Genomic DNA, 24,735 nt, shown 5'->3' with positions numbered 1-24,735 from the left:
AAAACAGTAAAAAAATTCCAAAACCATTTTTAACTCTGATTAAAGTACTTATCTAGAGCTATAAAAATAAACTTTTCTTATTTTCAAAATTGTTTCAGTTTATGTTATTTTCAATGTAAAGAGTCTCGCACGGGACAAATTCCGTTTTGGAATTACCCATATATAACTTTATAGTTTTTATGATTTCTGTTTTCGAAAAACTTTTACTGCATTAGGATTTTTGTTATTTTGGCTGACAATCTGGTATATTTTGCACTCTATAGTATATTCAGAATATATAATTTTTTTTATCAATATACCAAATATAGCCTTTGGTATATTATTAGTATTTTTGTGTTATATTAATTTGGTACACTTTGACAATAATACTGCGCTCTTCTATTTAAAATGGGTAAAACTTCATGAATATACTAAATATGGACTTTGGTATATTTTAGTTGATTTGCGGTTGTTTATCCGGTATATTTTAAGAATAATACCGCACTGTTTTGCTTTTATTCGTAATGGGTACCTGGTATCCCACAGTCGAGTATGCTCGATTTGTTTTTTTTTTTGTGGTGGGAAATTTTTATTGTGAAATTAGCAGACAATAAAAAAATGATTCAGCACAGAGAAATGACTTGTGTTTCTGTGTGCCAAAAGAAATTGGGAAAGTACAATTGGAAAACTGAAATAAAAATCAATATTGAATCTATGAGTGTGAACAGCGGTGTGCATAGACAATGATATTGGGCATTGCATTGACGTGCATTACGATACAATGTGAGGTAAATATAGTACTACGTATACTACGTATAGTATAGTTATAGTATAGTAGTTGGGTATTATTATTACATTTTGTTATCAATAAGAAAGAGCATCGTGAATTACGCACAAAGTTGGGCAAACAATGTGAAGTGGGAGCCGAGTTGAGTCCACATCGAGCGAGAGACGGAAATAAAAGGCCCGTCTCAAGTACTTGAGAATCTCTTACGGAGGTGAATCAAATCAAATCAAAATTAAAATGAAGATGAAATTTGTTGTGATCGTTTGGTGTCACATGCTTTTCTGATCAGGTGAATTGATCGATAAATTGATCAACAAATAGTTCTCTTGTTGAGGGTGTTTTTTATGCTTTTTTGGGGCACACGCGAGTTCAAAATGATTGATTGTTTGGTAATTGGCAATTGGCAATTGGCAATTGGCAATTGTGGGTACTTTTATAGGCAGATTAATTGGTTGCTTGGCATTAGGCCATGTCTAAAACGGTTTCGTTCAAGTACTTTATTTATAGAAACTGAGCGAATTATTGCCAATTAACGCGATCCAAAAACAACAAATAAAATAAAGAAGACGGAAAACCAATGAACAACACTTAATACAAGCTACAGAAGCAACAGCACAATAACCATCACCATTATCATAGACCCCAAAGCGAGGGTTTCCATTAATATATCTGGAATTGGAGCTATTAAGAAAGATTTCGATTTTATTTTTTTTTTATAGTTTTTCTATTGTCAAAATTAAACGATTAAGTTGGCAATGGTTTTGAGAAAACATTTTGAGCATAGATTTGAAAACAGGTTTTTTCTTAATAGAATTAAAAAAATAAATATAAAATTTATGCTTTATTTTTTGATTGATTGATTTTTTAATTTAATAATACAAACAGGAACAATATTATGTGAAGGTAGAATTTGACGATTACAAACTAGAAAATTATGGTTTGAAAAAAGATTTATGAATAATTTTTCAATTTACTTTTAAATAATAATAATGGTTAATATTGATTCTGAAATAGACATTTCTACTGTTAAACAAAATTACGATTTATTTGTAGTTTGTAACTATTTCAATTAAATAAAATAAATCGTTTCAATTTAGAAAACAATGTTAATGTTGAATCTCGATATTAAATAAAATAAATTGTTACATTGTTAAAGTTGATTTGGAAATATACTTTTTCTTATCTGTTTTAAAAAAGATAAAATATATACAAAATTACAAATTTTTGAAGTATGTCTAAGGTAAATATAACCTGTAAGTATTTTGCATCATAAAAGCAGAAATCATTATTTTAAAGTTATTTTTTTTTTTATCTTTTCTTAAATTCAAATAAAATTTATTTTTTAATTTTTTTAAAATATTTTTCTCTTTTAATAACTTATTTGTAATATATATATTTTTTTAAATTACATCTGAGCATTTTATGCGTAGTGCGAATAGATGTGGACCAAGGCTAAAAACATAAACGGTGACCCTCGTTGGAGTTATAAGACCCATGGCGGCTTATCGTTCAGTTCTTACCTCGAGTTGCTCTTATCTAACGCTGACCGCCGATAAGAGCGTGGCGCGTATAAAAGCCATCGGCAGTGGCAGGCGATGCACAAAACAGTCGCCAAATTGATTGCACACAGCGCGGAACCTAAGCTCTCTTATACTTCGATCTTTACTCCGATTCGTAATACGTTCGTTTGTTCGTTCTTTTATTGGAGATTGACGATAAACCAAAGACATTTCATGTAGTTGTTGCGTGCGTGCGTGAAGCATCAACTACACAGAAATAAACTCTAAACTAAATCTACACTTTTTTTTTGCGGTTTTATTTTTGTTGAGAATGTTGCAAGTGTTGCTGCCATTGTTGCTGCTAAGCGCCAGCTCAATTGCTGCCCCATCACTGCAGTCATTGCAGTCCGTGCAGTCGACGGCGCAGTCAACAGCACAGCAGCGAGCTAGTGATTTATATTACACACCGATCACATCGGTGACGGATGAGACGCGTTACACGACAAAGAATCCCGATGTTGAGCTGGTGGCACTGACCAAGGTGAAGCACAGCAAAGGCAATCTTGTCTTCAGTTCGGGTCAACGCATCTCGGGTAAGTGATGAATTCACCACTTACCAATTCCGCAATATATTCACTAACATTTTGAAAATGTACTTTGCGATTCTTAGGCGATAAATTGCTGGTGAATAACTATGCCGATGAGAGTTTCACGACTGCTGTCAATGTTGAGGTCGAGATGCGTTATCCTTCGGCAACGGGAACGGGCAGCACTTTGACCTGCATTGAGATCTATGTGGATTCGTCGGCCAACGATGCGGATGCGTATTTTACGGAAGGCAGCATTGGCAAGACGGCGGCAGCAATACTCTTGACATCGGATCAGACACGCACTTTTTCGTACGAGGCCTATTTCTATGGTTACTAGGCTTAGTCGAGTGCACACACTTCTGCAATGCAATGCGAAGAAGCAAAATAAAACATCATCATCAACTTTGGAACTGAACTGTGATCGCCATCGTCTCGCCATCCACATATATAATCATATATATCCACCCCTTATCGCCCGCGCCCGCCCCTCTGCTCTCCACCCCCTTTGCCCACTCAATAGAAGTATTATAGTGCTAATATCTAAAATTAAAACCAAAAAAAAGAAAGAAACAAAAAAAAAAAAGAAAATGAAAGCAATTTTCTCGGTTTGGAATACATTCGAAATTTGTTCATATTCAGTTTTCTTTCTTCACATTTCTGGCTTATCACACACACACAGAAAACACACACACACACACAAACACACTATCGCGCAAATGTTTCGATTACTTCCTTTCAGATGCTAGCTAATTGAAATAGTCGCATACACAACTCTTTCTCCCCAGACTCTTGATTCGCATTCACACATTCACTCGCTTTGCACGCTGCAGTTACACCAACTGCCCTCAATCTATCATATGATCTAATACCATCGATAAGGTGGCGCGTGTCAGTAGCAACTAGGCGTTGACAACTAACTGATTAATGTGTTACCACTACTACCACCAGTCCAAAGACCCCCACAGGCAATTTACTGAAAACAACGATAGCTGCTGTCCAGAATTAGTCTTTAGCTACATTTCGCGGAATGAGACATCAATAGCTGGCCATCGCACTCTAATCCGTTGAGCAGCTCAGCGATTTTGCTATCATATCGCCGCTAGCAACTTGACAACACTCAAAAGTTAATCAAATGATTTGAATCATTTTGCTGTGCTTACGATTTCGATTTTGGGCAGATTAATGTGAAATGTCTGCTCACAAGTATAGAGGAAACGGAAATGAAACTATGAGTACACAATAAATACATAAAATAATTAAGTACTCATATTTTATGAAAACCTTAAGCTTACTAATATGTACTATATAAACCACTTTAAGCAGTATTCATGATCAATTTGTGAGTTTATATGTCTTAAGAATTTGAGTTCAAAAAACTTGAGCACATAAAACGTACTAGTAAAGAACGTAAAGAGATAGTTTATATATTATATATTGTTTTTTTGTGGAAAACCGAAAACATGGTAAACTTGTTTTTTTTATTGTATTTTCATTAGTTGAAATTTAAACCTATCGATTTTTATCTTTATGAAAAGTAAGATAAGGTACGTTGATGTTAATCATCTTATAATCGATTCAAAGGAAAAAGTCGATGTCAAAAATGAACCTAAATGTGTGGTCAATGACGTGTGTGGCGTTTTATCTCGCCTTACGGGAAACGACGGACAGTGAATAAAACGCGACGAAAACAATGATAGAGTAAGATAGATTAAATGCAAGAGAAGCTAGTTCAATTAAAATGGATAGAAATCGATAGCCAATCAAAAAAAACAGACACGAAAGTAATATATAAACCTGAAGTACATAGATACAAACATGGTTACAAAAAATAAGTCAGAAAGAAAGCAAAAGTGGGTTAAAAACTAAATGCTAAGCAATATAATTATGAAGTCATCTATTGATGAAACAAAATAACGAATTGATTGAAAGGCAAAGTAGCTTCATAAAGATTTGCAAGCTTGCCTCTGGTCAACCGATGCTAAACAGTTGTTAAGAGTTGCAACATGTTGGGTGAGTGAACTTCTAGTAATCCATTTATTGAAATATTTGTGTGAATGTGTGCTATGTGTGTGGGATTAGTGGGCGTGGTGGACAGGGGAACTTCATAACTTCACTTGCTAGGCTTAGATTTGCATGAATGAAAAGGTGCATGTGTGTGGCTCAAACCAAGTGCTTCGCAACAGTTGTGCAGATCCTCAACGTGTTGCCTGGTAAACGATAAAGTCTGAAAATGGCATGCTAAAAATTTTTGTTTATCTCGGTCGAATGCATGCGTGTGTGTTTGACTAGGCGGCGGACCGAGATATTGGTGAAGGCGGATGAGCTAAGTGGGCGTGGTCTAGCAGCAGGGCTTAACCAGTCTTCTTAGGGAACTTTTAATCAACTGTTACTCAACGGTTTCAGAGAACTGCAACATGTTGGATGAGTAAGCTGCTGGTAATCGCTTTGTTGAAAATTGTGAAAAGTTAATGCCAAAAATTCATTCATGTGCGGACTGAGATATTAGTGAAGGCAGATGGGCTAAATGGGCGTGATCGGCCATGGTAGCTCATGAAGATTTCCTTGCTCCTTTTAATCAACTGTTGTTAAACAGTTGCGAATATTACTAAACAGTTGTGCAGAAATCGAAGACATTGCGAGGAAGCTGCTGTTAGTTGATTTAAGCAAGTCACTGAAAAAGTCATTGCCAAAAATTTGTCAGTATGTCGGTCATATTGTGTGTGTGTGTTTGACTATGCAGCGGGCCAAGAAATTAGAGTAGGCGGATGGGCTAAGTAGGCGTGGTCAAGCAGGAAAACTTCATAAAGATCGCTTTGCTTGCGTGGTTTACTTTTGATCAACTGTTACTCAATAGTTGTGAGGAAGTGCAACATATAGGAAAAGCTGCTGGTAATGCATTTAATGGAAAGTCTGAAAAAGTCAATGCCAACAAATAAGATATTAGAGTGGGCGGAAAGATTCAGTGGGTGTGGACGAGCAGGAGAGCTTCATAAAGATTGTCCAGATTGTGTGCATATGTGTGTGTGTATGTGTACTTCGATGATAAATAACTTTCTACGTTTGTATTATGAGAAAACAAGGTTGCTTATTAAGTAACTTGCCTATTTATACTCGCTACTCATAAAGTACAAGGGAATGTATGTTACAGGCAGAAAAGTCATTTCCAAACCGATAAAAAATATAAAATATAAATAAAAAATATAAAAAAGATATATTCCTGATCAACGTCAACAGCCGTGATGATATACCCATGTCCGTCTGTCTGTATGAACACCTAGATCATTAGTTTCAAGCATTGCTACGCCCACTTCAACTTAAATCGAATAAAAAACGTAGAATCTAGAGTCGCGAATTTCGGTACATAACATAATAACTGCAGTATTTGTGATTCCTGAAAATTCTGATGCGATCGAACAAACAATTGTGGGAGTTGCATTTTTAGGAAATACTTTTGTAAGGGCAAAAACTTACCTGCTTTGGCTGACAATCTGGTATATTGTGCCGTCTTTGGTATATTTTGAATGTAGTACTATATCGATATACCAAATGTACCATATTGTACCATATTTTTAAAGTATTTTTGCAATATTTTTGGTATATTTTGAAAATAATACTACAATATTTTTCTTTTATTCATAATGCCGAGCACTCTCGACTGTAGCTTTCTTACTTGTTTAAATGTAGTATTATTATATAAAAATACCAATTATAGTCTATGGCATATTTTAGTATCTTTTATATGTAGTTTTTTCTTAGGGCGCATTTGAAGTTTATGTGCAAATTGAACTTATTTGTAATAGTCCTACTAACATACTTTGTTATAATAAATGAAAAGATGTGTTATTTATTAAATAAATAAATTATTTATTATGATTGGGAATCAACAATATTTTCAAATCAAATAAAAGTATACGAAAAGCGGTAATTTAGAGTATTGCTTACAGCTACTTTAACAGGTTTGAGAAGCCACGGGACAAATACTAAACATACATATGTGCAGAGCTGATTAACTGCAAAATTGTTGCTACCTACAACAACTTGCTCTATGTAATCGATAAAGCATGTCCGATTTTTTGTGTTCGCTTTAAGCTCAACAGTAATGCCCCACTTTTATAACTTTGTTATTATGGGCATGTGGTCTGCATATGACAAACGCCAGCAGAGCGATAAATTAATTATATTTATATCCGCTACCCATAGGGTAGAAGGGTATTATAAGGCAGGAAATGTATGTAACAGGTAGAAGGAGGCATCTCCGACCCTATAAAGTATATATATTCTTGATCAGCGTCAACAGCGGAGCCATGTCCGTCTGTGTATCTGTGTGTCTGTCCGTATGAACACCTAGATCTCAGAGACTATAAGAGATAGAGCTATAGCTCGATAGCATTTGTTATGTTTGCACGCAGATCAACTTTGTTTGAAATTTTTGCCACGCCCACTTCCGTCCACGAAAATCAAAAAAATCGAATAACAAGCGTAATTTTAAAGCTAGAGTTGCGAATTTTGGTATATGCAATATTTACTATTGTAATTATGATAGTGATGATATGATATTTTGAATGCGGTACTATATCAACATACCAAATATACCATTCCGTATACTTTTAGTATTTTTGCAGTATATACGGTATATTTTGAGAAAAAATACTGCAAAATTTATTTCTTTTATTCAAAATGGGTAGCGGGTATGTCAAAGTCGAGTACACTCGACTGTAGGTTTTTTACTTGTTTTAATATGTTTTTGAATATATTCTACAATTATGTAGATTAAAATATTTTTTAGGGTTTCGCTGAAATCAGTGTTTCAACACTTCGCATTCGATATCAGCAAAATATTATATACACGCCTTCGCCGACCATAGTTGAAACCACGACATTTATTTTATCGTCACAAACGTCACAACATTCGGTTTACTCAGCGAAGTCTATGGTATACAATTTCTATTTCCTCTGGGCTCACATAAATTTTGTACTTGCTTCTATTTCAATTTTCTGATTAATGGCAATAAATTCGGATTATTCAAGGAATATGCGGGAATTTCGCAAACGATTACAGCTCAGAAATTTTTTTTTGAATTTGACACTTTCAGAGATTAAAAGTGCAATATATATACACAAGAGAAAATTCACACTCTAAAAGCTAAAACACTAATCCTAAGTTTGTAAATATTTATATTTTTATTTTTTAAAAAGTTCCTGAAACAAGGTTTTAAAATGCCGATTAATAATCTTGTTTTGTAATCGAATTTCTCAAATTCAAGAATTTTATAATTAAAATAAAAACATCTTAAAATAAGAATTTTCTTTTTCTTAAATTTAAATCTAAAAATTGTTCATCGGTTGCAGCTCCTTTGAGTTCAAATATAGTCGATCTAATAGTCTATCTAAAACCAAAAAAGTAATATTAAATGAAGAACAAGAATTTTTTTCTGGGCTCAATTTTGGTTTTGTGTTGATTAAACATTGTTATTATCAATTCTAAAACTTATTTTTCTTAGTGTATGTATTATATATTTGTATTTATGTATATGAGTCTATCGATAAGGATGAGAATGTAAATATATGGTGGAGAAGAGGGCAGTAAAGTCGAGTAGAAATCCAGATTCAGTTCCGTTCAGTCCACAAACGCAGCACATACAGATTGAGAACATTCAACTGAAACATCATGATTGCCATTCGCTTATTTGCATTTATATTCACCCTCACGTTTGTGATGGCAGTGCCAAAACCATTGGAAAACCCCAAATACAAAGGTGCGTTCAATTAAATGGAATAATACATCAACCAAAATATGTATATATAAATTATTGCAATTAGAGTTTGATACTTGCGGCGGTGACAGAGGATTTCCACAGGGCGTGTGTCGCTACCCTCAGCATTGTTGCACAATTATAGAGTATCTCACGGAGAAAAATATCCAGCTCAATGATGTGCCTTCTTGTGGCTTTAACAGTCCGTTTGAGGGTAAAATGATTTGCTGCCCCAAAACTGATACACAAAGAACGACTTCAGGTCCACCAATATTCCGGTAAGTTAAAATGAATCAAAGAGTATGAGAATCATTCCATAATTTGATCAATTTCATGCAGCTTCACTGGAACTCATCTGGTTACTATGCGATACTTCAAAAACGAGCATTTGGATGAATTTGTGTATCATTGTACGGGTGTTTTACTGTCCTCCTCGCAAGTTCTAGCGTCGAAGCAATGCGCTGGAGAGGAGGGAGAGGAGATATTTAGACCCAGCAGAGTAATGTTGGGATCACAAGATGCAAGAGTAGACGATGAATCAAATATAAAAAAGGATATTAAGGTAAGCTGCGAAGTGCAACTAAATATATTGATAATGATATATATAAATATATTGATATTTCTGCACAGAAACTCACGAGTTACAAAAATGATTTGGTGCTCATCAAGTTGAGAACGACACTTAACAAAACACAGCTGATGGGAAATGTCAGCATAGCGAAACTCTGTGATCCAGTCGATCTGCAGAGGAACCCAAACTTTTTTGCTGCCGCTTACTCATACAATACGGACGAAAGTACGTATTTCTATTAGTAAATTTATGTACCATTTAAATCATATTGACTTGCTACAGACGAAAGCTGCACCAAATTCACGATGCAATTGCAAAACCTTAATCTCAAAGAATGCAAAAATGTGAAGGTGACGCGTCAAATCGAAGATTTGGCAACAGATCAGTCACATTTCTGCTTTCGCCCGTTACCAACATTCGAGAGGAAGAATGAGTGCTCAAAGTGTTTGACCGCGACATCCAGCGTTCTTCATGTGGAGCGTATGGATGGCACTCAGTGTGTGGCGGGCATTGCCACGCCTACAAAGAATGAATGCATCGAGGAGGACACTCCATTGTACTTCACCAATATCCTGAGAAATTCAGTATACGATTTCCTTAATAGCGAATAGAGTAGTTTCATAAGACAAATGTGGATGATTTTTGTAAGGTGATCTATTAAAAGAAAGTATAATAAACCCACATACATATGTATAAATATTGTGTTTAGCTTGAGTCGCAATATCTGAATAGCTTATACGAATGACAAATTGAGTTAAAAACTAATTTATTAATGGAAACGACTTGAGACTCAGACTCAGAGATATTTTTAAATAATATATTAAATTATATTATAGTTTCTGAATAAAATATATATAAATAAACAAGTCAAAAAGCTACAGTAGAGTGTGCTCGACTGTGGGATACCCGCTATCCATTTTGAATAAAAGCAAAATATTGCGGTATTATTTTCGAAAAAAAATGTAACTCTATCTCTTATAGTCTCTGAGATCTAGGTTCATACGGACAGACACACAGATGGGCATGGCTCCGCTGTTGACGCTGATCAAGAATATATATACTTTATAGGGTCGGAGATGCCTCCTTTTACCTGTTATATACATTTCCTGCCGGCACAAAGTTTTAATACCCTTCTACCCTCTGCTTCTATGGGTAGCGGGTATAATTAATAAGTAATACCAAAAGACCATTTAAATATATAGTCCTGAATTAAGAATTTCTTCTGGATTCAATTTTGATTCAACTTTATTTTCTTGATTTGAAAACTTACTTTTCTCAGTGTATATATATTTGTATGTTGAGAGTGTAAAAATAAAGAAGATAAGAACAGCAACAAACAAGTAAGAAAGCTACAGTCAAGAGTGTGCTCGACTGTGAGATACTCGCTACCCATTTTGAATAAAAGAAAAATATTGCGGTATTATTCTCAAAATTTACCAAAAATACTACCAAAATACTAAAAGTATATATATATAAATGGTATATTTGATATATCGATATAGTACCACATTCAAAATATACCATAGACAGCACAATATACCAGATTGCCAGCCAAAGCAACTCAGACCCCTAGTAAGTAGGCGTTTTCGCCCATACAAAAGTATTTTTCTAATAACTTCCACAATTTTTATCTGATCGCAGATTTTTACGAATCATAACTAGTATTGTTGTTATTGTATACACCAAAATTCACAACTTTTAGCTTTAAAATTACGCTTGTTATTAGATTTTTTTGATTTGCGGGGGCGGAAGTGGGCGTGTCAAAAATTTGAAACAAACTTGATCTGCGTGCAAACATAACAAATGCTTTCGAAAAAAAAAAATATAGCTCTATCTTGTATAATCTCTAAGATGTAGATGTTCATACGGACAGACGGACAGACACACAGATGGACAGACGGACATGGATCATTTCGGCTGTTGTTGCTGATCAAGAATATATATACTTTCCTGCCGGCACAAAGTTATAATAATTCCCCCATAGGGTAGGGTAGCGGGTATAAAATACTTTTGTATGGGCAAAAACGCCTTTCTACTAGATGTCTTAGTTGCATTTGGTATATTTTAAACTCTATGGTATATTATATATGGTATATATATATTTGAAAATAGTACTATTTTAATATATCAAATATAGCCTATGGTATATTAATTTGGTATATGCTAAAATCAATACCGCACTGTTTTGCTTTTATTTAAAATGGGAAGCGGGTATCTCACAGTCGAGCACACTCAAATATAGTTTCCCTACATGTTCAGTTTGTGTACTTTGTGTAGTATATAAAACAAGAGCGATAAGGCTGAATAAATATATAGAGGTAAGCGTGGTTCAGTAAAGTCGCGCTGAGTAGTTTTGCTGAGTAACAACTTAAATTTTAATGTCGATCTTTTCAGTCTCTCGCTATTGTTTGGATGAGTGCAACATAGACGTAGCATATTTCTGTTTTCGAATACATTATGTTTTCCATCAGCAAACTTCTATGTATATATGCACTTATACAGCTGATTGCGAAGCCATCACCAGCTCATAGCAAAAAATATCAAGGTCAGTTAATTCGGTTGTTTGTTCAAGCTGAATGTAGATCGTAAATTCAATTTGTGATCAGAGAACGAAATTTGCGGTGGTCTCCACGGATTTCCTACCGGAACTTGTCAACTGGCCACAAAATGCACAACACTGAAGACATATTACGAGAAAAAGTGGATTAATCCACTGAGTGTTCCCAGTTGTGGCTTCAAGGGTCCCTTTGGCAAGGCGATGCTCTGCTGCCCCAAACCTTTTGAAGACCTAAAAGAGGGTGGATCATACAAGTGAGTCTACAACAATTTTTGAGTGAGAGAGAGTGTTTCATAATTTTGTCATTCTCATGCAGCTTCACTGGAACTCATCTGGTTACTATGCGATACTTCAAAAACGAGAATAGGGATGAATATGCATACCGTTGTACGGGTGTTTTACTGTCCTCGTCGCATGTTCTAGCGTCGAAGCAATGCGATGCAGAGGAGGATGAGGATATAGCCAGCAAAGTAAAGTTGGGATCCCAAGATGCAAGAGTAATCGATGAATCAGATATTAAAATCGATGTTAAGGTAAGGTGCTAAGTGCAACTAAATGTAGTATTGATATTTTTGAGTTAGATATTTCTGCACAGAAACCCACGAGTTACAAAAATGATTTGGTGCTCATCAAGTTGAGAACGGCACTTAACACAACACAGCTGACGGAAAATGTCAGCATAGCGAAACTCTGTCATCCAGAGGATCTGACAGGTCACCCGAACTTTTTTGCTGCCGGTTACTCATACAATACGCAAGAAAGTACGAATTTCTATTAGTAAATCTATCACCATTTATATCGTATTGACTCGCTACAGACGAAAGCTGCACCAAATTCACGATGCAATTGCAAAACCTTAATCTGAAAGAATGCAACAATGTGAAGGTGACGCGTCAAATCGAAGATTTGGCAACGGATCAGTCACATTTCTGTCTTCTTCCGTTACCCATATACAAGGAGGGCGAAGAGTGCTCAAAGTGTTTGATCGCGACATCCAGCGTTCTTCATGTGGAGCGTATGGATGGCACTCAGTGTGTGGCGGGCATTGCCACGCCTACATACAATAAATGCATCGAGGAGGACAGTCCATTGTACTTCACCAATATCCTGACACATTCAGTATCCGATTTCTTTAATCACGTCATTGTCGAATAAAGTAATTACATAAGACGAATGTAGATGATAAAATAATAGCATTCGTATAAATATAGTTTTTAGCTTGAGGCTCAGACTCAGAGATATTTTTAAATAATGTAGTAAATTGTATTATAGTTTCTGAATACCAATGGACAATTTAAATATATAGTCCTGAATTAAGAATTTCTTCTGTATGTTAACACATACAAATTCACGTTGAATATGAATATCTTTTCAGGTTATATCCAATACCTATAGGGTAGAAGGGAAATGTACGTAACACGCAGTAGGAGTCTAATTCATTGTGTCGTCAGATATTAATTATATAATAGATGTCTATTTTAATACACTTTAATATACAATGACTTAAGTTTTCATTTCAATATTAACTAAGCATTGATATGGCAATCATTGGAATATTCAGCAATAAGAAGAAGACTGAGATTCGAAAATTAGTCATCAATATTTAAAAATTATTATTTTATTATTATTATTATTATTATTATTATTATTATTATTATTATTATTATTATTATTATTATTATTATTATTATTATTATTATTATTATTATTATTATTATTATTATTATTATTATTATTATTATTATTATTATTATTATTATTATTATTATTATTATTATTATTATTATTTTTATTTTTATTATTATTATTTCAATTATTAGAAGAAGATTCCTAACTTTAAAAGAATCTCCATCTTAAAACAATATTTTTGAAACTCCAAATTCTCGTTTAATTCTTGTTTCCAGACTTTTTTTAAGAGTGAAAAGGTTTCAATCTTGATGTTTTTATTGTATATTTGATAACGATAATTGTTGCTGCTTGTGTATTTCCTATATATAATAAAATGCATTACTCATTTTCTTTGTTCGCCTATCTTTATCGCAGTGTAATTCTCGGATTTTTGTTGCTGATGATTAAAATGTAATTTGACAGGATGAAAACATCAGTAACATGAATTTATGCACTTACATTGTATTGTTTTAGCTTTAAAAAGGCTAGAAGAACGTAGCGCTTAAAGCAAAGTGAGCGGAATAAAAAGCTAGTTTTAGACGGGAACTACTTACGATTACACTTCCTCTGTTACCAGATCGATGCTCTTACCAATCGGCGTCGCTGTTGACGTCGACGATGTTTGTTTCTCGATTCTCGCTTCTCGCTTCACGATCGACGCGATTCTCGATCTGCTCGATCGTCTCGATCGGTGACAGTTGAGCGCGAGCGAGGTGCCAGTCCAGTTCGTTGACGGAACACGACGGCCATGTCACGATTGTTGTGTGTGCTATTGACGCTTTATTGGCTCTTTCTGAGCCACACCAGAGGCTACTACAGTCTGGAGGGTGTGTGTGTGCTTCCCTCTCTTTCTCTCTCTCTCTTTCTCTGGTAATAGTGCTTTTTGTTTGTAGTGGGTGATCCATGTCCAACGCCTGACTATCGGAGCAGCTGCCAACCGGCGGAGGATTGCCAGACGCTGACGCATTTCATACAGCGGCGACAATTCGATGCGGATGCCATTGCCAGCTGTGGCTTCACTACGCACGGTGAAAAGATTTGCTGTCCCCTCGACACGGACAGCGTTGATTGGCGCCAAAGAAGCACCACAACAACAACTACCACAACCACGACCACAACTACAAGTGCACCGCGACCCGAGTGGATGGATATCTTTAAGACCGATCGCGATTATCTGCTGCATGCCAGAGCGATTACCTTGCCACCCAATCCCGATAGCATTGTGTTTCCCGGCCTCACATCGCGCGCGGAAAACGGACAGTGTCAGGCGCCGCTCTACGATGGCGATTGTCTGCCCATCTCCAAGTGTCGCAGCCTCGAGCTGCTGCTGCAACAGCAGCGTCTGAGGGATGAGGATGTGCACACCTGCCGACCCGGCACCGTGGAGGAGATCATCTGCTGTCCGGTCAGCTTGCCGCTGCAGCCGCGTTCCCAGGACAGCGGGACATCCATTGAGCAGACGCCCGCTCAGCAGCTGTCCACACGCTCGGGATTTGGTCAAGTGGCCCAGAGTTCGAGTTCGGGCAGTGAGGAGTTGCTGCAGCACAATCGTCATCTCGCTGCGCTGGCTTATCCCAATGCACGCTTCGATGGCCATTGGCATCGGTGCACAGCGTTGCTGTTGACGCCACAGGTGCTGTTGGCCTCCGCCGGCTGTGGGCGGCCAAGTCATGCGGTGTTTGGCGTCGCCGATTTGGCGGAGTTGGACGAGGACGAAGATGAACTGGCAGACATTACAGTGAGTTCGAGTGTGTGCTCTTTCAATTTCAACTATTTCACTTCGCCCTTACTCTAGCGCATTTCGGTGTATCGTGAGGACTTGGCGCTGATGAAGCTGCCGCTGCCGCCACAGCGTCGCGAGTTGGCCACAATTTGCAGCCACTTGGAGCAGACACGTTGGCAGACCACGGGACAGCTGATAGCCAGCGCCTGGGCCAAGGGCAATGGTGAGTGAGCAGATACTGTAATTTCATAAATCCATGTTCACTTTTGATTCCAAACTCTAGCCAGCGACTGTTTGCTCTATGAGCTGCCCATGCGTCTGCTGCCCACTTCTGCCTGTCGTGGCATCGGTAATTCATCTTCCATTCCGGATCTGCCATCACGTCACATGTGCGCTGAACCTCTGCAATCGGAAGTTCTCTCGGTTAGCCACAGTTCCAACAGCAGCGATCAATCTTGTCTGCCGTGTCCTGCGGTTGTCGGCAGCGTTTTGCATTTACAACGCCCCGATGGCGGACGTTGTGTGTTGGGCGTAGCCACGCCCACTGGCTCTGATTGTGCTGCCGATGTTATGTACTTTACGAGTCTAGTGGATCGGCAATTGGTAAAATTTGTCGAAGATCTGCGACTGAAGCCGTAAACTTACGTTTGCGCTCTTGTCCCACAAAATGTGATTAACTATTTTTATTTGCTCCGATGTACCATATAACTATATAAATACTACGTAATTAGTTTAAGCAGCATTTGCACAATTTGTATCTAAGCTTAAATAATGATATACTTTAAACAAAACAAAACTATTTTTATAAACTGGTTTTCCATCGGTCACTCGCAATGTCATTGTCTTCAGCAGCTTTATAACTATTTCAAGTTTAACTTTGCATTATTTGCTTTATTTTTTTTTGAATTTTGAAAAAAAAATCAAAAATGTTGCAGCTGAAGTAAAGTTAAGATTTTATGCTTTGGCACATTTTAGCTTTTATTTTAATATTAGCGTTAGCTAAATTTGCACCATATTTCATCAGATATATTCAAGACTATATTCAAGAAATTTTGTACTTGCATTTGTACTTGATTTCTTGAGAAACTTCATATTTTACTATGTTGTCAAAGTTTACAGAAAATTTAAGCTAAAACGGTGAATTTTTTGTGGTGGGTAACTGTGGGAAATCCAATGTGCCAATGAGCTATATTTAGCTGTAAAAGTGCTCATCACAATGCTGCCAAAAAAAAAAAAAAAATGAAAAAAGCACAAATAAACATAACATCGCACGCTTTGAGGCGTCTTTGGCTAACTGGGGACAAACCCAACAATATTATTGCATTAATTCAAGCTGAGCTCTGCGCATTCAACTCTCTGTGCTTTCTGTAATTCCCTTGAATCATACTACAGCACTAGACTCGATTGTTGTTGTTGTTGTTGTCTACAGGTTGTTTACTTTGCTAGTTGTGAGTGTGATTACGATTGCGATTACGATTACGATGGTGAGTCTCAGAGTTGAACTGAACTCAACTGAGCTGAGCTGAGCTTGCGCTCTTGATTCTGTGAAATGCTAAAAAAGAAACCGGTTCGACGCTGCTATCAACAACAAACCTTAAGCAACAACAATGCTCGATGATCACGGCCTCATCGCACACTCTCTGTCTCTGATTCTCTGTGTCTCTATATGATACATATACAGTGAATACGGTGCATAGCTTCGCTTACTTTTGAGTTCTAATCTCAGCTTCAGTTGCCAAAGCGACGCGTTGCTGCGAGGTAGTCCGTTGCCCCAGGTCACAGCCTCCCCCCGTCCGTCCTCCAGTCCCTTCTCAATCGTCGTGAAGAGTCGTGACAGTCCCCGAGCTACCCGTTTTTTTTTTTTTTGCCAATCGCCAGGCACCGGTTTCAATTTGTTGTTGTTCTTACTGCTTTTTATTTGTCTTTCCATTTTTATTATTTTGTTGTCGCTCCCAGTGTGTGTTATACATTTTTCATGGCATTTTTGAATTCCTTTTTATTTTAGTGCTTTGTGTCAGTGTGTGTGTGTTTTTTTTGTTTTAATCAAAGTGTGCATTCAAATATATACAAATATATAGAATTATCTATACAAAACAACATTTACAACTGCAACTACAACAAACTCATCGAGCGCTTCGCTTCTGGCTGTTATCAAGTTGCGTGTCAAAGGTGCGTTTGATAATTTGATTCAAAAAATAAATAAACTAAACAATGCTCAACTCTAACAAGATTAATCATACACTTCCATATACTATATGTATTATGAGTTTTAAGCATAATCTTGTGGGGAAGTTTCATTACTGCAACTGACCGCTGTGACGTCAGTCGTTTCACTGAAAAAGCGATATGTGTGAAATTCATAAGTGACGGCGAAGCTTATCAACTCTTAGAATTTTGTTGCTCTACAGAATCCGTAATGTCAAATGGCATTCGATTGTGCTTAGCTTTATTAGCTTTATTAACTTTTTTTTTTACTTTTCAAAGCTTAATAATTTAGATTTTACTAATGCGGGTCCATTCATTATTCTTGAAAATATTGATATTTACATTTTCTCTTTAATCTCACAAGTGTAGAAAAGAACACAGAATCATGCTGTCAACATTACACATATGTAGAAGATAAGCTCTTAAGCTGCGATCACTATTCTACAATAATTCTTATTGAATCTCAGCAAATTCAGATTAACAATTCTTGTCATAAGGAAGTAAGAAAGCTGTGAGATACCCGCTTCTCATTTGGAATAAAAGCAAAAAAGTTCAATATTAAATTTAAAATATACCAAATTAATATACCACAGAAATGCCAAACATATACCAACTCCCATATTTGGTATATTGTGTTACTACATGAAAAATATATCACAGAGTGCAAAATATACCAAATCTTCAGACAAAACAACTAAGATCCGTTGTTAGTAAGAGTTTTTGCATATAAAAAAAAATATTTTAAATAACTTCTATAATATTTATCTGATCACATTCAAAATCATAAAGGCCATAGTTATTATTGTATCGCGACATTAACTTACGCTTGTTATTCGCTTTATTTTGGATCTGAATGCAAATATAATAATAACAATATTGATGTTGAACAAAAAATTTATTTCCATCTCTTATATTCTCTGAGATCTAGGTGTTCATACGGACGGACGTGGCGATATCTATATAGATTGAAATCTAGTTCCAAGAAGATCGACAAGTTGTATTATATTCTTTAGAAAGTAATGCTTTCTTTCGGTGTACTAGTTTATGCATTTTGTTTCGGTTCCACATAGATATGTTTCTTTAGTATAATATTATCATTGACTTTATTCTGAAAATATAGAATTGCCTTTGATAAGACATATTTTAATAATTTAAATGTCAATAGTGTTTGTTATCATTTTCCATGATTCATTGTCAAAAACATTGGGAGATACCATAGAGCTGAAGCCCACAGAAACTTATCTACTATGTGTTGACCGAGCATTACAGCTACAACAAAAGAAAAAGATAATCTATTAATTAGCTGAGACGTGTTGTACAAATGTTTTCAATTATTGTTTTCAATTGTTCCCCACTTAATGAAACGTATGTTAGATAAACGATATAACATTCGAATATCTTGCGAAAATTACGAAATAAGCAACCGCATTTGGAGAGTTTAAGATCTGACAGATAGACAAAGAAATGCTGCAATAAAATTGTCAGTGAATCACTCGCGTATATTTCACAAAACACGTAACTTATTAGTGGGAAAATTCCATGGTAGGTATTGGGCTTTTGATTTGGTCTTACACTAGTCAAAGAACTGACGTCCAGAGTTGCAGATTAGAGAGGACTTACGCTTGACAGTTTTGCTATTTATTTTTATTTAATATATTATATTATATTATTATTATTGATATATGGGTCAATGGCAGGTTCATTATTATCAGCAAAAGTGTCTCTATTCATTCGCTCTCTGTCTTTGCGTCTATCTTTTTTTCTTTTTTTTTTCTTAAATGGAACACATTATATACGAGTTCATTTGATTTGCCTTCGTTCTATTGCGAGCATTTCTTTGATTCTTTCGAAAATGAGCTCAAACGTTTTTTGGGATTTTGTTTAACATACAATACCAATTCCCTCGAGATCCAATCGAGCGAAGAACATTCACTATTGTCGCTTTACTATCTGCAAAAAATACGCGCAATCCACAAGTAATTAACCTACTTACCCACAAAAAACCAAACAAAAAAATTGAACGTTTTATATATTCTGCTCTGATTCTGATAACAAGAAATACATAAAAACGAAATAGGGGCAACAATTTTGCATGCAAAAAAGCATATTGTGAGCTCAATTTTGTTTTAATGAAATGGTGAATTTTTTAAAATTGTTTGCAATAAATTAGAATTTATTAGTATATGACTTCATATAATCGTTATATAGAAATTATTTGCAGTGTCATTAGAAATTTAATTGCTTATTCAAATTGTTTTTATACCAGCTACTCGTCGGATAGAAGTGTATTATAAATCAGTGTGTGCAGGAAATGTATGTTACATTGTATATATATTCTTGATCAGCGTCAACAGCCGAGAAAATTGATTGCGATCGGATAAAAATTGTTGAAGTCATTTAAGAAATTTTTTATATTGCAAAAAACGCCTATAGCAAACGGGTCTTAGTTGATTTTGTTGACTATCTGGTATGATGTGTTCTCTATGGTATATTTTGAATGTAGTATATTTTTAGTATAGTGGTATATTCATTTTGTACATCTTTAGAAATGTACCGCACTGTTTTATTTTATGAAATCGATATATTAAAAATATCATTTGATATATTTCTTAGTATGTTTGTGGGATATTAATATGGTATATTTTATGAAATATACTGCTCTCTTTTGCATTTATTTAAAATGTGTTGCGGGTATCTCACAGTTGAGCACACTCGTCAGAAACTATCTTACTTGTTATTTTTTTAATGAATTTTGTTATTACATAGTATTCAATTTATTATCGGAATGTAATCATTAGGGCTTTGACAGTTCTTATCTGTCTCTAGGGAAGCACTTTTAGTTTTTTCCGTGTATTTTCAGTTACAGTGAATTCAGCAAATGTTTTCCATTATTTTTCAAACACACAAACATGTTTTTCTATTATTTGTATGCAGTAAATACAGATAGAGATTTCTTTGAAATTAAAGAATAATCTTTTATGGTAGTATTTCTAGTGTAATGTTTTAAATAAGAATTGCTTAACATATTCTTCTAGTTGGCCTTGATGCTGCCCCGGACAATGAGAGTTAGTCGCAGCGTTTGGCTCAGCTTGCTGCTGTGTTGTGGCCTTGTGTTGTCCGGCTTGCCACAACTTGCGGCACTTGAAGGTATGCATGATGCGAGTGCAACAAACGGAGGAAAACTGATTTCACTTGACTTATTTTTTTTCGCAGAAGGCGACTCATGTTCGCTCAAGGGCACTATTGCGGGCATTTGTCGGGTGTCCTCCGAATGTGAACCGCACATTGACAAATACATCAAGTCGGGCCGATTGAGCATTAACGATGTTCCCACCTGTGGCCTGGGGCCACGTGAGGAGATTGTCTGCTGTCCGGTTGCGCCTTGCTGTTCGGATGATACAAGGTAAGGAAGGAAGTGACGAAATATTTTCGGGGAATTCCGTTTTGCTTTTTTGTGTTTGTTACGTTTTGCGCGCCTTGAGCCAATTGTTGTTGTTGCATGCATTCAAATTCATTCAAAGTTGATGGCGTCTAACGCAATGCATCTGATTTATGTACATACATGCAGCCCAAGACAGGTCCCCAGCACCACAGCCAGAACAACCACAACAACCACAACAACAACAACAACAACAACGAGGAAACCGGCAACAAAGAATGTTATAGACTTGGATCAGGATTCGGCCTACTTTGATTTTCAGCAGCTCTTGAACCCAATGAAACCCAAAAATCCCACAAATAATAACAATAATCGCAAGCCATCGTTACCACCCGCAATTCCCACTGCTCGCAACAAGGATCAGTTTCAGACTGTTGGTCCCTTGGGCCCAGCGAGCGACGCAGATCGCCAGCCAAAGGTGATCAATAGACCGCAGTCCTTCAGCTGGCCGCGTCAGGAACCTCAGCGTTGGTCACAACCAGTGCGAAAATCGGAAGATTTGATACAGCAGGTCAATGATCGCTTGCGACAGCAGGGCATGAACATTATGCCCTCGAGGGAGGTCAGCACATTCGATCAGCGCCCAGTGCCAACAGAAAGGACAACAGCACGTCCCATTGCGGATTTCAATTCGGATCCCTGGGCACCGTTTCGGTTTCGACCAAGTCCGGCGGATGAGCTGATTACCAATGATCTGGGCAACGGCGATGCTGAATTATTTGGGTTTGTCGCACTTTATGCATGACATCAATTGGCCTGGCCCTAATGTTCCCCCAACTAGTACATGCATACATGTAACAACTTGTGTATTAATTGACTGTCTTTTAACAATTACAGCACTGAGTCGACAACGACGCCCAAGACAATACAACCCACGCCAACAACAAGAGTGGACACCGCAGCAGGCAGTGAAAGAGCCGCTGTAAGAGGTAAGCATTTCTGTTTATACAGATTGGATGTCTTTGCATTCCAATAGCCATTGCTTGCCAGCTATATAAGCATAAATTATTTCATTCTTTTGCGTCAACAATCAATCTTAAGAGTCATATATGGGTAATTCCTAAGCGGAATTTGTAGAGTGTCACAGAAACTGAAAAAATTTTAAAAATATATAAATAAAGTCTATTTTTATAGCTCTAGATTAGCAGTATATTTAGAGCTATGATTGATGTTAGGAACTTTTTCTGTTGTCCGATTAAATATATATAATTTTGTTCACTTTTATACCCGCTACCTATTGGGTTAAAATACCCTTCTAACTTTGTGACTCCATGAAATGTATGTAACAACCAGAAGGAGGCATCTCCAAGGCAATTAAACCATTTCTGTCTATCTGCCTGGCTGTCTCTCCGAATGAACACCTAGAACTAATATCAACATTCGTTCTAATCTTTTTCGATTTTTATTTCAAATGCAAAACTTAAAAGACTCAATATTAATTTCAGACTGTTGTATAAAGAAACAAACTAAGTGGTTGATTTAAAAGAATAATATACTATATTTATATACTTAAAATGGAACTATTTGCCAAATTCATATATATGATTATTGATTTGATTTGATTTGATTTATAAAAATAAAACATAAATTTATATTGCAATGTATTCGTTTAAAAATGTATCAACATACTATTTTCTAGTATCTACATATTTACAATTTTTAATTTATTTTCTTAAGCAAAACTTTGAATACTGAATTTACCTTTTCTGCTATTGCTTGAAGCAATGTGACGAACGACTATTTAAATAGGTTAAGATATCTGTAAACTTAATAGGAAATTAATAGCAAAATTGATTTTTTATAGTTTATAATTGTATAATGATTTGTTTTTATAATATTAAAAAGCACACTTTATTTATTTAAAATAGCAAAGCTTCTAAAATGACATACGCATTTTTGGGTTACTATATGAAGCAACGTATTAGATTCATAATTAAATAAAATAAGTTAATAATAAATTTAAAATGAAATTAATGGCAATATCGTATTACTTATGCCTTTGCAGCCTGTCGACAAATTGAGGAACGTCAAAACTTGCACCAGCTGACGCCGCATATCCTCGACGGCATTCCTGTGGATGACGGCATCTATCCGCACATGGCGGCCATCGCTTTCACTGGCATTGGACGCACCGATTACCGCTGCGGTGGCTCTTTGATCACCACCCGTCATGTGCTGACTGCGGCGCATTGTGTCAACAGTTTTGACGATACACCTGTGCATGTGCGTTTGGGTACGGTGAACATCGACCAAGTGAATAACCACTATCAGGATATTCCCCTAACGGTAAATGCATGCGTATACTTGATACTCGGTAGTCATAGGGCAGAAGGGTATTATAATTTGGAGTGTGCAGGAAATGTACGATATAGTTATATCCGTTTGTCTGGCCGTCTCTATGTCCGTCTGAAAAAATTGAATAACAAGCGTAATTTCGGAGGCAATCGTCGCAATTTGCGGTACATACAATATAAACTACAGTTATGATTCCTGAACATTTAAATGCGACCTGACCATAATTGTAGAACTTACTTAAGAAATACTTTTAAATGGTAGAAAGGGTTTTCTAAAATCGAGTTTTACCTGCTTTGGTTGATGTGATCATAATGATGTTTTGTACTGTATAAATATACTATATTTTGAATACAGTACTATGAATATCTATGTATATACCAAGAATATAATTCGGTACTTTTAGTATTTTTGTGGTATATTAATTTGGTATATTTTATAAACCATTCAGTACTATTTGTGGTATATTACTTTGGTATATTTTAAGAAAAAAAACATTAGTATATTTAGTATTTTTAGTATACAAGTGCGGCATATTTTAAGAACTAGTGTATATATAGTATATTTAGTATATTTTAAAAAAAGTTTGGTATGTTTCTTTAAATATACCAAAAATATATTGTATATAATAATATACCACAAAAATGATAAAAAATATTCCGAGTGATATAATTAGTAGATATTTGTTAATACCATACCACAAAAATACTACAAATATACCGAATGTTTAACTTTTAGTGAAAATAGGTAGCAGGTATCTCACAGTCGAGCACACTCGACTGTAGCTTTCCTATTTGTTAATAATAATCTGATTTATTACCTGATAACAGGGCAATATCACAATACATCCGGATTATGTGAGCAGCAGCAAGTATAACGATATTGCCATACTTGAGCTGGCCGAGGAGGCCAAGCTCAGTTTCTACATTTATCCTGCGTGTCTGGAAACGAATCCCGTCGATCCGCCAGCGGATTCCAAACTATTTGTCGCCGGTTGGGGCATCATGAATGTGACCAGTAAGTCCAGTATCAATCAGTTATGCTTGCAATCTCTTAACTCGAGTCATCTCTTGCAAATTGCAGATCGTCGCACCTCAAAGATTTTGCTGCGAGCACCGTTGAACATTGTGCCGCTGGAACAGTGCAATATCACATTTGCCGAGCAGCCAAATAGCCGACGATTCTTGGCGAACGGCGTCGTCAATACGCAGATCTGTGCCGCGGATGAAGTGCGACAAAAGGCTGATGCCTGTCAGGGTGATTCAGGTGGCCCGTTGGTGATCGAGCGTGATATTGTCAACAACATGTACAGCATATTGGGCGTTATATCGGCTGGCTTTGGTTGTGCGACAAAAACTCCGGGCCTCTACACACGAGTCGCTGCCTATTTGGATTTTATCGAGAGCGTTGTGTGGCCCAATAATGTAGTTTAATTAAATTAACTTTATGGATCTTCATTTGTATAGCACTAAATTGTAAGCCAGTCGATTTTAAATATAAAGTTCATATCATTTAGGAATAAAGTCTGACTTTTTTTTCGAAGTAATTTCATTTAATATATGTATTTATTTAAACAATACAAATTCTTTTATTGGAGAATTGGCAATCAAAGTAATCACACAACGTTTCACGCCTTTTAAGGGCACTGAAGTTTTAAGATTTTGGAAGCTTC

The 24,735-nt window shown here is 36.1% G+C and overlaps 5 protein-coding genes across 6 annotated transcripts; all 5 read left to right on the top strand.

Moving 5' to 3' along the window:
- The first annotated feature begins 2,355 nt into the window (after positions 1 to 2,355).
- Positions 2,356 to 3,448, top strand: LOC133848848 (uncharacterized). Its single transcript, XM_062284548.1, has 2 exons — positions 2,356 to 2,858; positions 2,936 to 3,448. Exons 1-2 carry the CDS (start codon positions 2,597 to 2,599, stop codon positions 3,190 to 3,192), a joined length of 519 nt encoding a protein of 172 aa, XP_062140532.1. The 5' UTR covers positions 2,356 to 2,596; the 3' UTR covers positions 3,193 to 3,448.
- A 5,005-nt stretch (positions 3,449 to 8,453) lies between these two features.
- Positions 8,454 to 9,967, top strand: LOC133848606 (uncharacterized). Its single transcript, XM_062284241.1, has 5 exons — positions 8,454 to 8,611; positions 8,676 to 8,886; positions 8,948 to 9,170; positions 9,239 to 9,404; positions 9,462 to 9,967. The coding sequence occupies exons 1-5, from the start codon at positions 8,524 to 8,526 to the stop codon at positions 9,788 to 9,790; spliced, it is 1,017 nt and encodes a 338-aa protein (XP_062140225.1). The 5' UTR covers positions 8,454 to 8,523; the 3' UTR covers positions 9,791 to 9,967.
- A 1,649-nt stretch (positions 9,968 to 11,616) lies between these two features.
- On the top strand, positions 11,617 to 12,938 carry LOC133848607 (uncharacterized). The gene is made up of 5 exons (XM_062284242.1): positions 11,617 to 11,724; positions 11,786 to 11,990; positions 12,053 to 12,269; positions 12,332 to 12,497; positions 12,554 to 12,938. The coding sequence occupies exons 1-5, from the start codon at positions 11,637 to 11,639 to the stop codon at positions 12,889 to 12,891; spliced, it is 1,014 nt and encodes a 337-aa protein (XP_062140226.1). The 5' UTR covers positions 11,617 to 11,636; the 3' UTR covers positions 12,892 to 12,938.
- Positions 12,939 to 14,089: 1,151 nt separating this feature from the next.
- On the top strand, positions 14,090 to 16,391 carry LOC133848125 (uncharacterized). The gene is made up of 4 exons (XM_062283521.1): positions 14,090 to 14,231; positions 14,298 to 15,142; positions 15,200 to 15,350; positions 15,411 to 16,391. The coding sequence occupies exons 1-4, from the start codon at positions 14,153 to 14,155 to the stop codon at positions 15,764 to 15,766; spliced, it is 1,431 nt and encodes a 476-aa protein (XP_062139505.1). The 5' UTR covers positions 14,090 to 14,152; the 3' UTR covers positions 15,767 to 16,391.
- A 470-nt stretch (positions 16,392 to 16,861) lies between these two features.
- On the top strand, positions 16,862 to 24,586 carry LOC133848124 (serine protease persephone-like). 2 transcript variants are annotated; one of them, XM_062283519.1, is made up of 8 exons: positions 16,862 to 17,296; positions 20,368 to 20,479; positions 20,546 to 20,735; positions 20,901 to 21,494; positions 21,609 to 21,700; positions 22,777 to 23,057; positions 23,894 to 24,080; positions 24,147 to 24,586. In XM_062283519.1, the coding sequence occupies exons 2-8, from the start codon at positions 20,377 to 20,379 to the stop codon at positions 24,494 to 24,496; spliced, it is 1,797 nt and encodes a 598-aa protein (XP_062139503.1). In that variant the 5' UTR covers positions 16,862 to 17,296; positions 20,368 to 20,376; the 3' UTR covers positions 24,497 to 24,586. The 2 variants fall into 2 exon arrangements, with proteins under 2 accessions (XP_062139503.1, XP_062139504.1); XM_062283520.1 differs by lacking the exon at positions 20,901 to 21,494 and having other exon boundaries at positions 16,869 to 17,296.
- The last annotated feature ends 149 nt before the right edge of the window (positions 24,587 to 24,735 follow it).

The sequence above is a fragment of the Drosophila sulfurigaster genome, chromosome X (genome assembly GCF_023558435.1).
Source record: "Drosophila sulfurigaster albostrigata strain 15112-1811.04 chromosome X, ASM2355843v2, whole genome shotgun sequence".
NCBI classification, from domain to species: domain Eukaryota; kingdom Metazoa; phylum Arthropoda; class Insecta; order Diptera; family Drosophilidae; genus Drosophila; species Drosophila sulfurigaster.
This window is presented reverse-complemented; position numbering and strand designations above follow the sequence as displayed.

Excerpts from the sequence above, each read along its gene's own strand:
- LOC133848848 (XM_062284548.1), top strand. The coding sequence starts at position 2,597 with ATGTTGCAAGTGTTGCTGCCATTGTTGCTGCTAAGCGCCAGCTCAATT. Across the intron at positions 2,859-2,935 it reads TTCGGGTCAACGCATCTCGG|GCGATAAATTGCTGGTGAAT; the intron begins GTAAGTGATGAA and ends TGCGATTCTTAG.
- LOC133848606 (XM_062284241.1), top strand. The coding sequence starts at position 8,524 with ATGATTGCCATTCGCTTATTTGCATTTATATTCACCCTCACGTTTGTG. Across the intron at positions 8,612-8,675 it reads GGAAAACCCCAAATACAAAG|AGTTTGATACTTGCGGCGGT; the intron begins GTGCGTTCAATT and ends TATTGCAATTAG. Across the intron at positions 8,887-8,947 it reads TCAGGTCCACCAATATTCCG|CTTCACTGGAACTCATCTGG; the intron begins GTAAGTTAAAAT and ends AATTTCATGCAG.
- LOC133848607 (XM_062284242.1), top strand. The coding sequence starts at position 11,637 with ATGTTTTCCATCAGCAAACTTCTATGTATATATGCACTTATACAGCTG. Across the intron at positions 11,725-11,785 it reads TCATAGCAAAAAATATCAAG|AGAACGAAATTTGCGGTGGT; the intron begins GTCAGTTAATTC and ends ATTTGTGATCAG. Across the intron at positions 11,991-12,052 it reads AAAGAGGGTGGATCATACAA|CTTCACTGGAACTCATCTGG; the intron begins GTGAGTCTACAA and ends ATTCTCATGCAG.
- LOC133848125 (XM_062283521.1), top strand. The coding sequence starts at position 14,153 with ATGTCACGATTGTTGTGTGTGCTATTGACGCTTTATTGGCTCTTTCTG. Across the intron at positions 15,143-15,199 it reads ATGAACTGGCAGACATTACA|CGCATTTCGGTGTATCGTGA; the intron begins GTGAGTTCGAGT and ends CCCTTACTCTAG. Across the intron at positions 15,351-15,410 it reads CGCCTGGGCCAAGGGCAATG|CCAGCGACTGTTTGCTCTAT; the intron begins GTGAGTGAGCAG and ends TCCAAACTCTAG.
- LOC133848124 (XM_062283519.1), top strand. The coding sequence starts at position 20,377 with ATGCTGCCCCGGACAATGAGAGTTAGTCGCAGCGTTTGGCTCAGCTTG. Across the intron at positions 20,480-20,545 it reads ACAACTTGCGGCACTTGAAG|AAGGCGACTCATGTTCGCTC; the intron begins GTATGCATGATG and ends TTTTTTTCGCAG. Across the intron at positions 21,701-22,776 it reads TGAAAGAGCCGCTGTAAGAG|CCTGTCGACAAATTGAGGAA; the intron begins GTAAGCATTTCT and ends ATGCCTTTGCAG.